General features: G+C 38.9%; 1 protein-coding gene across 1 annotated transcript in view; it reads left to right on the top strand.

Annotated features, from left to right (window-relative positions):
- The first annotated feature begins 13,111 nt into the window (after positions 1-13,111).
- LOC126210467 (uncharacterized) overlaps positions 13,112-14,049 on the top strand; it is a 75,517-nt gene continuing 74,579 nt past the window's right edge. The window contains exon 1 of the mRNA XM_049939703.1: positions 13,112-13,281. Within this exon, the coding sequence (XP_049795660.1) occupies positions 13,249-13,281 (33 nt within the window). The 5' untranslated portion in view covers positions 13,112-13,248. The remainder of the gene's footprint in view (positions 13,282-14,049) is intronic.

Here is a 14,049-nt window from a genome sequence, read left to right on the forward strand (position 1 = left end):
GCAACAAAGCTGTGTTTACCTGGGAAACCCCTCAAGCCTTTCTCTGCAAGATACCAGCGCATAAGAGAAGTCCTTCCAAGGCAACCACCTGACTGGGTATCGATCCAGAAATACTGCTGAAGTCAATTAATTGATTGACTAATTAATTTCTGGTCCTGTGATTGTGATGTAGGGGATGTAAGGTAGGTGCGGTAGCTCACTGGTCTCAGTCGCATTTATATAATTGTTATTATTATACTTTCCTTTCTCAGACGTTATGTCTGGTTAAAAATGGAAAGTGACGCGGAACTTGATCAATCGAGAGTTCCTTTTAACCATATGGCATATGTTACATTGCATTTAGGAACTTTCGGGTAATTGAACAGATATCAATAATTACAGATTTCTGTAGTTGTATATATACGTTTAGATGTAGCTGTATTGCGTTGATGTACTGGTGCATATTGTGTAGTGCGACTCCTGTAGTTGATAGTAGTTATTGTTGAGGTCTTCAGTCCTGAGACTGGTTTGATGCAGCTCTCCACGCTACCCTATCCTGTGCGAGCTTCTTCATCTCCCAGTATCTACTGCAACCTACATCCTTCTGAATCTGCTTAGTGTATTCATCTCTTTGTGTCCATCTACGATTTTTACACTCCACGCTGCCCTCCAATGCTAAATTTGTGATCCCTTGGTGCCTCATACCATGTCCTACCAACCTATCCGTTCTTCTTGTCAAGTTGTGCCACAAAGTCCTCTTCTCCCCAATTCTATTCAAGACCTCCGCATTAGTTATGTTATCTACCCGTCTAAGCTTCACCATTCTTCTGTAGCACCACATTTCGAAAGCTTCTATTCCCTTCTTGTCCAAACTATTTATCGTCCATGTTTCACTTCCATACATGGCTACACTCCATACAAATACTTTCAGAAATGACTTCCTGACACTTAAATCTATACTCGATGTTAACAAATTTCTCTTTTTCAGAAACGCTTTCCTTGCCGTTGCCAGTCTACATTTTATATCCTCTCTACTTCGACCATCATCAATTATTTTGCTCCCCAAATAGCAAAACTCCTTTACTACTCTAAGTGTCTCATTTCCTAATCTAATTCCCTCAGCATCACCCGACTTAATTTGACTACATTCCATTATCCTCGTTTTGGTTTTGTTGATGTTCATCTTATATCCTCCTTTCAAGACACTGTCCATTCCATTCAACTGCTCTTCCAGGTCCTTTTCTGTCTCTGACAGAATTACAATGTCATCGGCGAACTTCAAAGTTTTCATTTGTTCTCCATGGATTTTAATACCTACTCCGAATTTTTCTTTTGTTTCCTTTACTGCTTGCTCAATATACGGATTGAATAACATCGTGGAGAGGCTACAACCCTGTCTCACTCCCTTCCCAACCACTGCTTCCCTTTCATGTCCCTCGACTCTTATAACTGCCATCTGGTTTCTGTATAAATTGTAAATAGCCTTTCGCTCCCTGTATTTTACCCCTGCCACCTTTAGCATTTGAAAGAGAGTATTCCAGTCAACATTGTCAAAAGCTTTCTCTGAGTCTACAAATGCTAGAAACGTAGGTTTCCATTTCCTTAATCTTTCTTCTAAGATAAGTCCTAAGGTCAGTATTGCCTCTCGTGTTCCAATATTTCTATGGAATCCAAAATTATCTTCCCTTAGGTAGGCTTCTGCCAGTTTTTCCATTTGTCTGTAAGGAATTCGTGTTAGTATTTTCCAGCTGTGACTTATTAAACTGATAGTTCAGTAATCTTCACATCTGTCAACACGTGCTTTCTTTGGGATTGGAATTATTATATTCTTCTTGAAGTCTGAGGGTATTTCACATGTCTCATACATCTTTCTCACCAGATGGTAGAGTTTTGTCAGGACTGGCTCACCCAAGGCTCTCAGTTCTAATGGAATGTTGTCTACTCCTGGGGCCTTGTCTCGACTCAGGTCTTTCAGTGCTCTGCCAAACTCTTCACGCAGAATCATATCTCCCATTTCATCTTCATCTACATCCTCTTCCATTTCCATAATATTGTCCTCAAGTACATCGCCCTTAGAACTGGGTTTCCATCTGAGCTCTTGATATCCATACAAGTGGTTCTCTTTTCTCCCAAGGTCTCTTTAATTTTTCTGTAGGCAGTATCTATCTTACCCCTAGTGAGATAAGCCTCTACATCCTTACATTTGTCCTCTAGCCATCCCTGCTTAGCCATTTTGCACTTCCTGTCGACAGTGGATAGTATAATTGGTATAACGTCAACTTTATCCTGATGCCACATGTCCCTGACTTCCTCAGCCAGTTGGGTGTATTTTTCAAGTTTTTCTCCTGTTGTCTTCTGTATATTTCTTGAATTGAGTATGGATATTTCGATTAGTTGTGTTAATTTCTTCTTTTTATTGGTGAGTATGATGTCAGGTTTGTTATGTGGTGTTGTTTTCTTTGTTATAATGGTTCTGTTCCAGTATAATTTGTATTCATCATCCTCCAGTACCTATTGTGGTGCATACTTGTATGTGGGAACGTGTTGTTGTATTAGTAATGTTGTATGGCAAGTTGTTGATGTATTATTTTTGCTGCGTTGTCATGTCTTCTGGTGTATTCTGTATTTGCTAGTACTGTGCATTCGCTTGTGACGTGATCTACTGTTTCTATTTGTTGTTTGCAAAGTCTGCATTCATCTGTTGTGGTATTGGGATCTTTAATAATATGCTTGCTGTAATATCTGGTGTTTGTTCTTTGATCCTGTATTGCAATCATGAATCCTTCCGTCTCACTGTATATATTGCCTTTTCTTAGCAATGTGTTGGATGCGTCTTGATTGATGTGTGGCTGTGTTAGATGATACGGGTGCTTGCTATGTAGGGTTTTCTTTTTCCAATTTACTTTCTTCGTATCTGTTGATGTTATGTGATCTAAAGGGTCGTAGAAGTGGTTATGAAATTGCAGTGGTGTAGCAGATGTATTTATATGAGTAATTGCTTTGTGTATTTTGCTAGTTTCTGCTCGTTCTATAAAGAATTTTCTTTAGTTGTCTACGTGTCCATAATGTAAGTTTTTTATGTCGATAAATCCCCTTCCACCTTCGTTTCTGCTTAATGTGAATCTTTCTATTGCTGAATGTATGTAATGTATTCTATATTTGTGGCATTGTGATCGAGTAAGTGTATTGAGTGCTTCTAGGTCTGTGTTACTCCATTTCACTACTCCAAATGAGTAGGTCAATATTGGTATAGCATAAGTATTTACAGCTTTTGTCTTGTTTCTTGCTGTCAATTCTGTTTTCAGTATTTTTGTTAGTCTTTGTCTATATTTTTCTTTTAGTTCTTCTTTAATATTTGTATTATCTATTCCTATTTTTTGTCTGTATCCTAGATATTTATAGGCATCTGTTTTTTCCATTGCTTCTATGCAGTCGTTGTGGTTATCCAATATGTAATCTTCTTGTTTAGTGTGTTTTCCCTTGACTATGCTGTTTTTCTTACATTTGTCTATCCCAAAAGCCATATTTATGTCATTGCTGAATACTTCTGTTATCTTTAGTAATTGGTTGAGTTGCTGATTTGTTGCTGCCAGTAGTTTTAGATCATCCATGTATAGCAAATGTGTGATTTTGTATTGCTATGTTCCAGTAATAGTATATCCATTATTTGTATTATTTAGCGTGTTGGATAGTGGGTTCAGAGCAAGGCAGAACCAGAAAGGACTTAATGAGTCTCCTTGGTATTATTCGCTGTGATGTGATATCATTTGAATTTGTTTGGATATTAAGTGTGGTTTTCCAATTTTTCATTACTATGTGTAGGAACTGTATCAATTTAGATCTACTTTGTATATTTCCAATATTTGTAGTAACCATGAGTGGGGTACACTATAAAAAGCTTTTTGGTAATCAATGTATGTGTAGTGTAGCGACCATTGTTTAGTTTTAGTTGGATATGTCAACTCTGCATCTATTATAATTTGCTCTTTACATCCTCGTGCTCCTTTGCAGCAGCCGTTTTTTTCTTCATTCATAATTTTGTTCTGTGTTATCTAATTGCTCTATCGCTTCTTGTTGTGAGATTTTACCTAACCTTTTTCGTCTTTTTTCTGACATTTCATTTCTTATAAATTGTGTTAGCTGTCTGATGTCTTTTCTCAGCTTTTCTATTCTGATCTGTAGCCTGTGTTGCCATGCTGGTTTTGTGGGTTTCTTCTGTGTGTTGGTTGGTTCTGATCTCTGTCTAGTGTGTATATTAGTGTAGTGAGTGCTCCTATATAAACCAGTAGTTGTAACTCTTCCATAGTTGTGTTTTCATTTATTTTGTTGTGTATGATTGTGTTGATAGTTTTTATTGTTGCTTCAACTTGTGGGTTATTTGGCAGTCTATGCAAGAATGGTCTAATGTCTGTATTTGTGTCTTTGTATTCTATATATGTCAGCTGAAATTTTTCTTCTATATCTAACATGTGTGTCACTTCGTGTTCTATTTGTGCTTGTTCTGGTGGCTGTCTTAAGATTTCGTTTTCCTCTGATTGTTTAATTGATGCGTGTTGTTCTTTGTTTGTTTGCTCTGGGATGTTTGAGTCCATTACTGTATTTTCTTCTTCTTCTGATTGCACATTATTTTCTTCCAGTATTTGTTCTACTTGTTGCTTGATGTTTTCTAATACTGACTGGGGTTTCCTGCTATTTTTGATTATTACACGTATCTGATCAGCTAGTCGTTGTTCTGTTGTTGTTGTTGTTGTCTTCAGTCCTGAGACTGGTTTGATGCAGCACTCCATGCTACTCGATCCTGTACAAGCTTCTTCATCTCCCAGTATCTACTGTAACCTACATTCTTCTGAATCTGCTAAGTGTATTCATCTCTTGGTCTCCCTCTACGATTTTTACCCTCCACGCTGCCCTCCAATGCTAAATTTGTGATCCCTTGATGCCTCAGAACATGTCCTAAACTGATAGTTCGGTAATTTTCACATCTGTCAACACCTGCTGTCTTCGGAATTGGAATTATTATATTCTTCTTGAAGTCTGAGGGTATTTAGCCTATCTCAAACATCTTGCTCCCTAGATGGTAGAGTTTTGTTAGGCCTGGCTCTCCCAAGGCTCTCAGTAGTTCTAATGGAATGTTGTCTACTCCAGGGGCCTTGTCTCGACTCAGGTCTTTCAGTGCTCTGTCAAACTCTTCAAGCAGTATCGGATCTCCCATTTAATCTTCATGTACATCCTCCTCTATTTCCATAATATTGTCATCAAGTACACCGCCCTTGTATAGACCCTCTATATACTCCTTCCACCTTTCTGCTTTCCCTTGTTTGCTTAGAACTGGGTTTCCATCTGAGCTCTTGATATTCATACAAGTGGTTCTCTTCTCTCCAAAGGTCTCTCTTCCTGTAGGCAGTATATATCTTACCCCTAGTGAGATAAGCCTCTATATCCTTACATTTGTCCTCTAGCCATCCCTGCTTAGCCATTTTGCACTTCCTGTCGATTTCATTTTTGAGACGTTTGTATTCCCTTTTGCCTGCTTCATTTACTGCATTTTTATATTTTCTCCTTTCATCAATTAAATTCAATTCAATATTTCTTCTGTTACCCAAGGATTTCTACTAGACCTCATCTTTTTACCTACTTGATCATCTGCTGCCTTCACTACTTCATCCCTCAGAGCTACCCATTCTTCTTCTACTGTATTTCTTTCCCCCATTCCTGTCAATTGTTCCCTTATGCTCTCCCTGAAACTCTCTACAACCTCTGGTTTAGTCAGTTTATCCAGGTCCCATCTCCTTAAATTCCCACCTTTTTGCAGTTTCTTCAGTTTTAATCTACAGTTCATAACCAATAGATTGTGGTCAGAGTCCACATCTGCCCCTGGAAATGTGTTACAGTTTAAAACCTGGTTCCTAAACCTCTGTCTTACCATTATATAATCCATCTGATACCTTCTAGTATCTCCAGGATTCTCCCATGTGTACAACCTTCTTTTCTGATTCTTGAACCAAGTAATAGCTATGATTAAGTTATGCTCTGTGCAAAATTCTACCAGACGGCTTCCTCTTTCATTTCTCTCCCCCAATTCATATTCACCCACTATGTTTCCTTCTCTCCCTTTTCCTACTCTCGAATTCCAGTCACGACTATTAAATTTTCGTCTCCCTTCACTACGTGAATAATTTCTTTTATCTCATCATACATTTCATCAATTTCTTCATCATCTGCAGAGCTTGTTGGCATATAAACTTGTACTACTGTAGTAGGCATGGGCTTCGTGTCTATCTTGGCCACAATAATACGTGCACTATGCTGTTGGTAGAAGCTTACCCGCACTCGTATTTTTTTATTCATTATTAAACCTACTCCTGCATTACCCCTATTTGATTTTGTATTTATAACCCTGTATTCACCTGACCAAAAGTCTTGTTCCTCCTGCCACCGAACTTCACTAATTCCCACTATATCTAACTTCAAGCTATCCATTTTCCTTTTTAAATTTTCTAACCTACCTGCCCGATTAAGTGATCTGACATTCCATGCTCTGATCCGCAGGACGCCAGTTTTCTTTCTCCTGATAACGACATCCTCTTGAGTAGTCCCCGCCCGGAGATCCGAATGGGGGACTATTTTACCTCCGGAAAATTTTACCCAAGAGGACGCGATCATCATTTAACCATACAGTAAAGCTGCATGCCCTCGGGAAAAATTATGGCTGTAGTTTACCCTTGCTTTCAGCCATTTGCAGTACCAGCACAGCAAGGCCGTTTTGGTTAGTGTTGCAAGGCCATATCAGTCAATCATCCAGACTGTTGCCCTTGCTACTACTGAAAAGGCTGCTGCCCCTCTTCAGGAACCACACGTTTGTCTGGCCTCCCAACAGATACCCCTCTGTTGTGGTTGCACCTATGGTAAGGCCATCTGTATCGCTGAGGCACGTAAGCCTCACCACCAACGGCAAGGTCCATGGTTCATGGGGGTAGGTTGTTCTGTTAATAATTTTAATTCTGGGTATCTGGTAATAAATATTGTGTATACTTGTGATCTGTATCCAGTTGTGTTGGTTCCTAAGTTTTGTTGCTTGGTAATAACAGAACATGAGGTGTCGGTTAACTTCATCTGACCATCTCACCCTGTGTCTTAGTTTTCCTTCAGAGTGGTTGCAGGAAGCATATCTTCAAAATTTCCTGTGCCTCCACAGGTTTATTATTATTATTATTTTTGTTATTATTACAAGTATTCATTATTCTATAAAAGCCCACTGCACACCAAAACCTGATGAAATCAGTGTCATTGCCAGGTGGGTGAAATATTAGGACTTTGTTGTAAGTTACTGATCCTGTGATGGTGTGGAAGAAGACTGGAAGAAGAAAAACAAGAAGAATGGGGTACTCCTATCCATTAACATACGAGTAAAAATTGTAGGTCCATCCAACTGTGGCAAGACAAATGTTCTTATGTCACTACTAACACAAATGGATGGAATATACTTTGGCATGTATGTGTATTTTCGAAAACGCTGTTCCAGCCCAAGTACCAGCTGCTGCAAAAGATATCGCAGGATGTTGATAGTGTAACATACATGACATTCAGTCAAAGCAATCAAATTCCCCTACCAGTGAAAGAAATTAAACACAATGTAGGTATTTGATGATGTGACTGTGAAAAAATGAGATAAAATTCTACGATATTTCTGCTTTGGTCAAGGGTATTGAAATATTTTATTTGAGTCAGACATATTCCAGAATATGACAGCAGTTGCTGAGGGATAATGAAATCTCATTCCAACTTTCAGAGAAGACAATGTGAATCTAAAACACATTTACCAGGTACATGTATCAACTGACATGTCATTCAATGATATGTGCAGATTATTGGAATCACACACAGTATTGATTTCTTGATATTAATAAAACAAGAAAACTGAATGACAATGAGTGTAGATGGAACTTCCAGGAGTTTCGACAGATATATAGCTACAACAAAAGTCATGAGTATGTTAGTGTGCATCACACAATGTACAAGTCAAGAGGATGGGGGTGAACAGACAGCGAACATGTCTCTTGTGGCAACTTGTACAATAAACATCTTAATTTATATTGGTACTTTCTAGAAAAGGATACTTTTCCTTGAGTTTCGATGAAAACATGGACTTGAGTTTAGGCGTAATTTGAAGAAATGTTGTATCGCAGTAGGGAAGAGAAGGATTCCCTGAATACTGAATGTGAATACAATCTGAAATGATTGTTCACAAAATTGAGCAAGAGCACTCGCACTTCTTAAAGCATTCAACACTCAACAGTCACGACTGCGCTGAGGTTAGCATGAGAATGTACAGAAAATAAATAAGAATTATCGATATTCGAACAAAGAAACAAGACATGTCGTTAAATTTAAACCTTCCTTATACAATAGTTTTTCTTCTGAACTAAGTCACGTCCAGTTGTTGTTTGAAAGTAAATATTAACGTAGTTAGTGCAATCGAGATATAGGAGGCATAGAAGGGGTAGACCAATGTAGTTTTGTGTGGAGCATACAGGTACTTCAACCCAACAAAAATAAATTAAGCTATAAGCTAGAAAATAAGGCACGTTTATGACATTTTTTGAAAACTACAGATCCCCAACATTTTCAAACAATTATATGTAACTTAAACATAAATTAGCATTATTAATTTATGGAATAAAACGTATCTGCAGAATTTTAGTACGGGGGACATTTGTACCTCCTGACAAACATTACGGGGACGCCATATACCTGGGCCATAAAAGGGGTCTGCCCCGTTTTTTACAGGATGTATGGTGGGCTTAATGTACAAGCTATGAACTGCCATTGCGTTTCACTACAGATCGAAATGAAGCTACTTTATTTACTAAATATCGGCCTTTCCTTGCAGAAACTTTATTTTACTTCTTAATTTTTCCTTTCTTGTAATGGGATCTAATATATCAACCTCACTGCCAATATAACACTCTACAGGAATATCTGGGTATGCATCAGTACAAGAACTTTCCTTCATGTTTTCAACTCAGAAGTCGTTTTTGTTTTTGTTGTTGTTGCGATTTACAGTCCAGAGACTGGTTTGATGCAGCTTTCCACACTATTCTATCCTGTGTAAGCTTCTTCATATCTGAGTAATTACTTCAACCTACATCCTTCTGAATCTGTTTTGTGTAATCATCTCCTGGTCTCCCTCTCTACGATTTTTACCCTCCATGCTGCCCTCCAATACTAAATTGGTGATCCCTTGATGCCTCAGAACATGTCCTACCAACCGATCCTTTCATCTAGTCAAGCTGTGCCACAAACTCCTATTCTCCCCAATCCTATTCAATACCTCCTCATTAGTTATGCGATCTACCCATCTAATCTTCAGCATTCTTCTGTAGCACCACATTTCGAAAGCTTCTTTTCTCTTCTTGTCCAAACTATTTATCGTCCATGTTTCACTTCCATACGTGGCTACACTCCATACAAATACTTTCAGAGATGACTTCCTGACACTTAAATCTATACTCGATGTTAACAAATTTCTATTCTTCAGAAACGCTTTCCTTGCCATTGCCAGTCTACATTTTATATCCTCTCTACTTCGACCATCATCAGTTATTTTGCTCCCCAAATAGTAAAACTCCTTTACTACTTTAAGTGTCTCATTTCCTAATCCAATTCCCTCAGCATCACCCGACTTAATTCGACTGCATTCCATTATTCTCGCTTTTCTTTTGTTGATGTTCATCTTATACCGTCCTTTCAAGACACTGTCCATTCCATTCAACTGCGTTTCCAACTCCTTTGCTGTCTCTGACAGAATTACAATGTCATCGGCGAACCTCAAAGTTTTTATTTCTTCTGCATGGATTTTAATTCCTACTCCAAATTTTTCTTTTGTTTCCTATACTGCTTGCTCAATATACAGATTGAATAAAATGGGGGAGAGGCTACAACCCTGTCTCAATCCCTTCCTAACCACTGCTTCCCTTTCATGCCCCTCGACTCTTATAACTGCCATCTGGTTTCTGCACAAATTGTTAATAGCCTTTCGCTCCTTGAATTTTACCCCTGCCACCTTCAGAATTTGAAAGAGAGTATTCCAGTCAACATTGTCATAAGCTTTCTCTAAGTCTACAAATGCTGGAAACGTGGGTTTCGCTTTCCTTAATCTATTTTCTAATAAAAGCCATAGTGTCAGTATTGCCTCATGTGTTCCAACATTTCTACAGAATCCAAACAGATCTTCCCTGAGGTCGTCTTCTACCAGCGTTTACATTCGTCTGTAAAGAATTCATGTTAGTATTATGCAGCTGTGACTTATTAAACTAATAGTTCAGCAGTTTTCACACCTGTTGGTACCTGCTTTTTATGGGATTGGTATTATTACTTTCTTCATTATGTCTGAGGGTATTTTTCCTGTCTCGTACATCTAGCTCATCTCATGCTAGAGTTTTGTCATGGCTGGCTCTCCCAAGGCTATCGGTAGTTCTAACGGAATGTTGTCCTCCAGGGGCCTTTTCTTGACTTAGGTCTTTCAGTGCTCTGTCAAATTCTTCACACTGTATCATATGTCCCATATCATCTTCATCTATGTCCTCTTCCATTTCCATAATAATGCCCTCAAGTACATCGCCCTTGTATAGATGCTCTACGTACTCCTTTCATTTTTTTGCTTTCCTTTCTTTGCTTAGGTTTCGTTGTCTCTCTGAGCTCTTGATATTCATGCAGGTGGTTCTCTTTTCTCCAAAGGTCTCTTTGATTTTCCTGTAGGCAGTAGCTATCTTGCCCCTTGTGATATATGCCTCTACATCCTTACATTTGTCCTCTGGCCATACCTGCTTAGCCATTTTGCACCTTCTGTTGATGTCATTTTTGAGATATTGCATTCCTTTTCTCCTGCTTCATATACTGCTTTTTTATTTTTCTCCTTTCACCAATTAAGTTCAATATCTGTTCAGTTATCCATGAATTTCTACTAGCCCTCGTCTTTCTACCTACTTGAGCCTCTGCTTCCTTCACTATTTCGTCTCTCAAAGCTACCTGTTCTTCTTCTACTGTATTTCTTTCCCCTGTTCTTGTCAATTGTTCCCTAGTGCTCTCTCTGAATCTCTCTACAACCTCTGGTTTAGTCAGTTTATCCAGGTTCCATCTCCTTAAATTCTCACCTTTTTGCAGTTTCTTCAGGTTTAATCTACAGTTCATAACTAATAAATTGTGGTCAGATTCCACATCTGCCCCTGGAAATGTCTTACCATTTAAAACCTGTTTGCTAAATATCTGTCTTACCATTATATAATCTACCTAATACATTCCAGTGTCTCAACACCTGTTCCCTGTATACAACCTTCTTTCATGATTCTTGAACCAGTAGTTAGTTATGATTAAGTTATGCTCTGTACAAAATTCTACCAGGCAGCTTCCTCTTTCATTCCTTACCCCCATTCCATATTTACCTACTAGTGTACCTTCTCTTCCTTTTCCTACCATCGAATTCCAGTCCCACATGTCTACTAACTTTTCGTCTCTCTTCACTGTCAGAATAATTTCTTTTATCTCATCATACATTTCTTCAACCTCTTCGCCATCTGCAGAAATAGTTGGCATATAAACTTGAATTGCTGTTGTAGGTATGAAATTAATGTTTATCTTTGCTACAACAATGCATTTACTGTGCTGTTCATAGTAGCTTATCCGCGTTTAAGGTCTGGTTTGGGTTGGGTTGTTTTGGGGGAAGAGACCAGGCAGTGAGGTCATCGGGGGAGGAAGTGTTATGGTGAAGTGAAAAGTGCTTTTACTACATTATCTGTGGAAAATGCGTGTTATATTTATGTGTGCATCACGGCACCTCACCATGATACGGAGAATAAAAGGGCTTGCCACACGAAAACGTGACAAGATATCTGTAGTAAATAATACACAAGTGGTCCGCTAAAATCATGCACACCAAGTGTAAAGAATAAATAAAGCGGAAACCCACTGATGATGCACAGTTCCACACAACTTCTTCCTGTTTTCTCAATTGATCTGTTTTCAGTTTTTCAAGGCCTATCCACTGTGGCAACTTATAACTAAATCTGAGGGGGGTGCGATGGGGAGGTTCCCTTGTGAGAAAAAATGGTGTTTTGCATAACTGGCGGACGTCACATCATACAATACAAAACAATTTAACTTCTATTTTCCCATACCGAGTGAAACTGGCTTTCCTACCAGCTTTGAAAATAGTTACGTTATGTTAGTTATATTTAGCATACAGCAACGTACAACTAAAATGAACCGAAAGTAATATAGTTAGCGACCGCATTTTTCACTGCAAAGCCTTCAAATTTTGTGGTATAGAGCACTCCTATTCTATTCTGTTCCACTTGGAAATTAAGAACCAGACTATGACCCATAATGAAAAAAATAGACATTTCATCATAAATCTCTGATATGAAACTATAAGGCACGAAAGAAATGAATTTTATATACCAATTATTTTCCTCACGATCGAATGAGACGCAGAAATGTGAAACAAGTCGTCTCTAATTGTTTAAAGGGAAAGGAGAACCTCTACCGAAAAACTAACCAAAGGAGCACATGTAGCTTCATTTACATACAATCATTTTTTACAGTTTAACGAACTTTTACTGTTTACAGCAAGAAAATCGTAAAACTGTTTTCTGTAATAAATCAGCGTCCTCGTAGGAATCGTTCGTTACTTTCCCGTGTAGCCTTTTTGCTTTGTAGGTTAAGCCCAGAATCTAAAATTCACATTTAATGAAAGAAATAAAACGCGTATGTTCGCCTGTGGCTTCAACCACGGGTCTTTACTCGGTTACAACATGGCAGACTCGCGCATGCGCATTAAATTCTGGAACTTGGATTGCAGCTGAGATTCCATTTTTCTGTATATCTTCTATTCTGTGGTACAGCTTCACGCCCCGCGCTCACAGTTCTGCTTCGACGCTGACATCATTGCAAGGGGCAATAAATAGCAGGTCATTTCACTTTGGGCCCAACCTTTGTATCGGTTGGTCGATAAATAGGAGCGGATGTACTGTGTAGGGGCCAATACTCCAACAGGCTCACATGTAGCGTGACTGACATCTCTCGGCGGAAATGATGAACTAGAGGAGGCAGCATACCCTGTCTACAGTTTCTCTTCTACCCAGCACCCCCATAGTGTCAGTTGGCCGTTGGGCGTTCTACTGCACAGTGTGTTACGTTGCGCGGCTAAAACGGTTGGGCGTGAAAGTACTTTTTTTCAACAAAACACATTTTCTTGCCGTGTTTACTGTCAAGATGAGCTGGCATCTCACAGAGGGAGCAGTTGCCGTAAGATTTTTAATTTATGTTGATATCAGGTAGTTTACGTAGACAAAGTGACGGTTAACTTAGGTTTCTCATGAGCTAATCTTCTGTGTCCTCCCTCAGACTTTTTACAGCTATTGTACTGTTTCACGCAATAACAGCATTGTCGTCAGTGTTCTTTGAAAAGAAACTTCAGATGATTATTTTCGTGTCATGTTTCCCATTTCAAGACAAATTTCATTTTGTCTTCCTAACAATCACTGAAGCCACGTTCGCTGTAGTATACATTGTCTGATGGTGCTTACAGAGAGGAAATAACGTTTGTTCACCAATTTTATAAATATACACTCGTATACACCTAAGACAGGGCATTTGAATCATTACATTACAGATTAACAAGATGGCGTCGACGATGATTTCAGTTACCTCTAGCATGACGTATGTCGTGAAATGTGTGCTTCGTGTTACATTATTATAAAAGTTGTCGAAAAACGCAATAGTTATGTATTGGCACTCACCAGCACCTCCTCCCCCACATCCCCTGTTATGGCACGGACGCACACATCGGACCTCGGCACCGGTCCCTCAATTTAACATAATCAGAATTTCTACTTTGAGAATTGTTGGGTTCGCCAACCCACAACCAAATTGTTATCTTCTAACCTAACTTAGACCTCGGGCTTCGCTACAGATTAGTCTGTCCACAACAGAGATTCATGGAATGGTATGTGGAGGGGTTGAGGGGACGGTGTCCAATAAGTAACTTAAGCCCAGAAAAACACATCAGCGAAA

The sequence above is a fragment of the Schistocerca nitens genome, chromosome 10 (genome assembly GCF_023898315.1).
Source record: "Schistocerca nitens isolate TAMUIC-IGC-003100 chromosome 10, iqSchNite1.1, whole genome shotgun sequence".
Lineage (NCBI taxonomy): Eukaryota > Metazoa > Arthropoda > Insecta > Orthoptera > Acrididae > Schistocerca > Schistocerca nitens.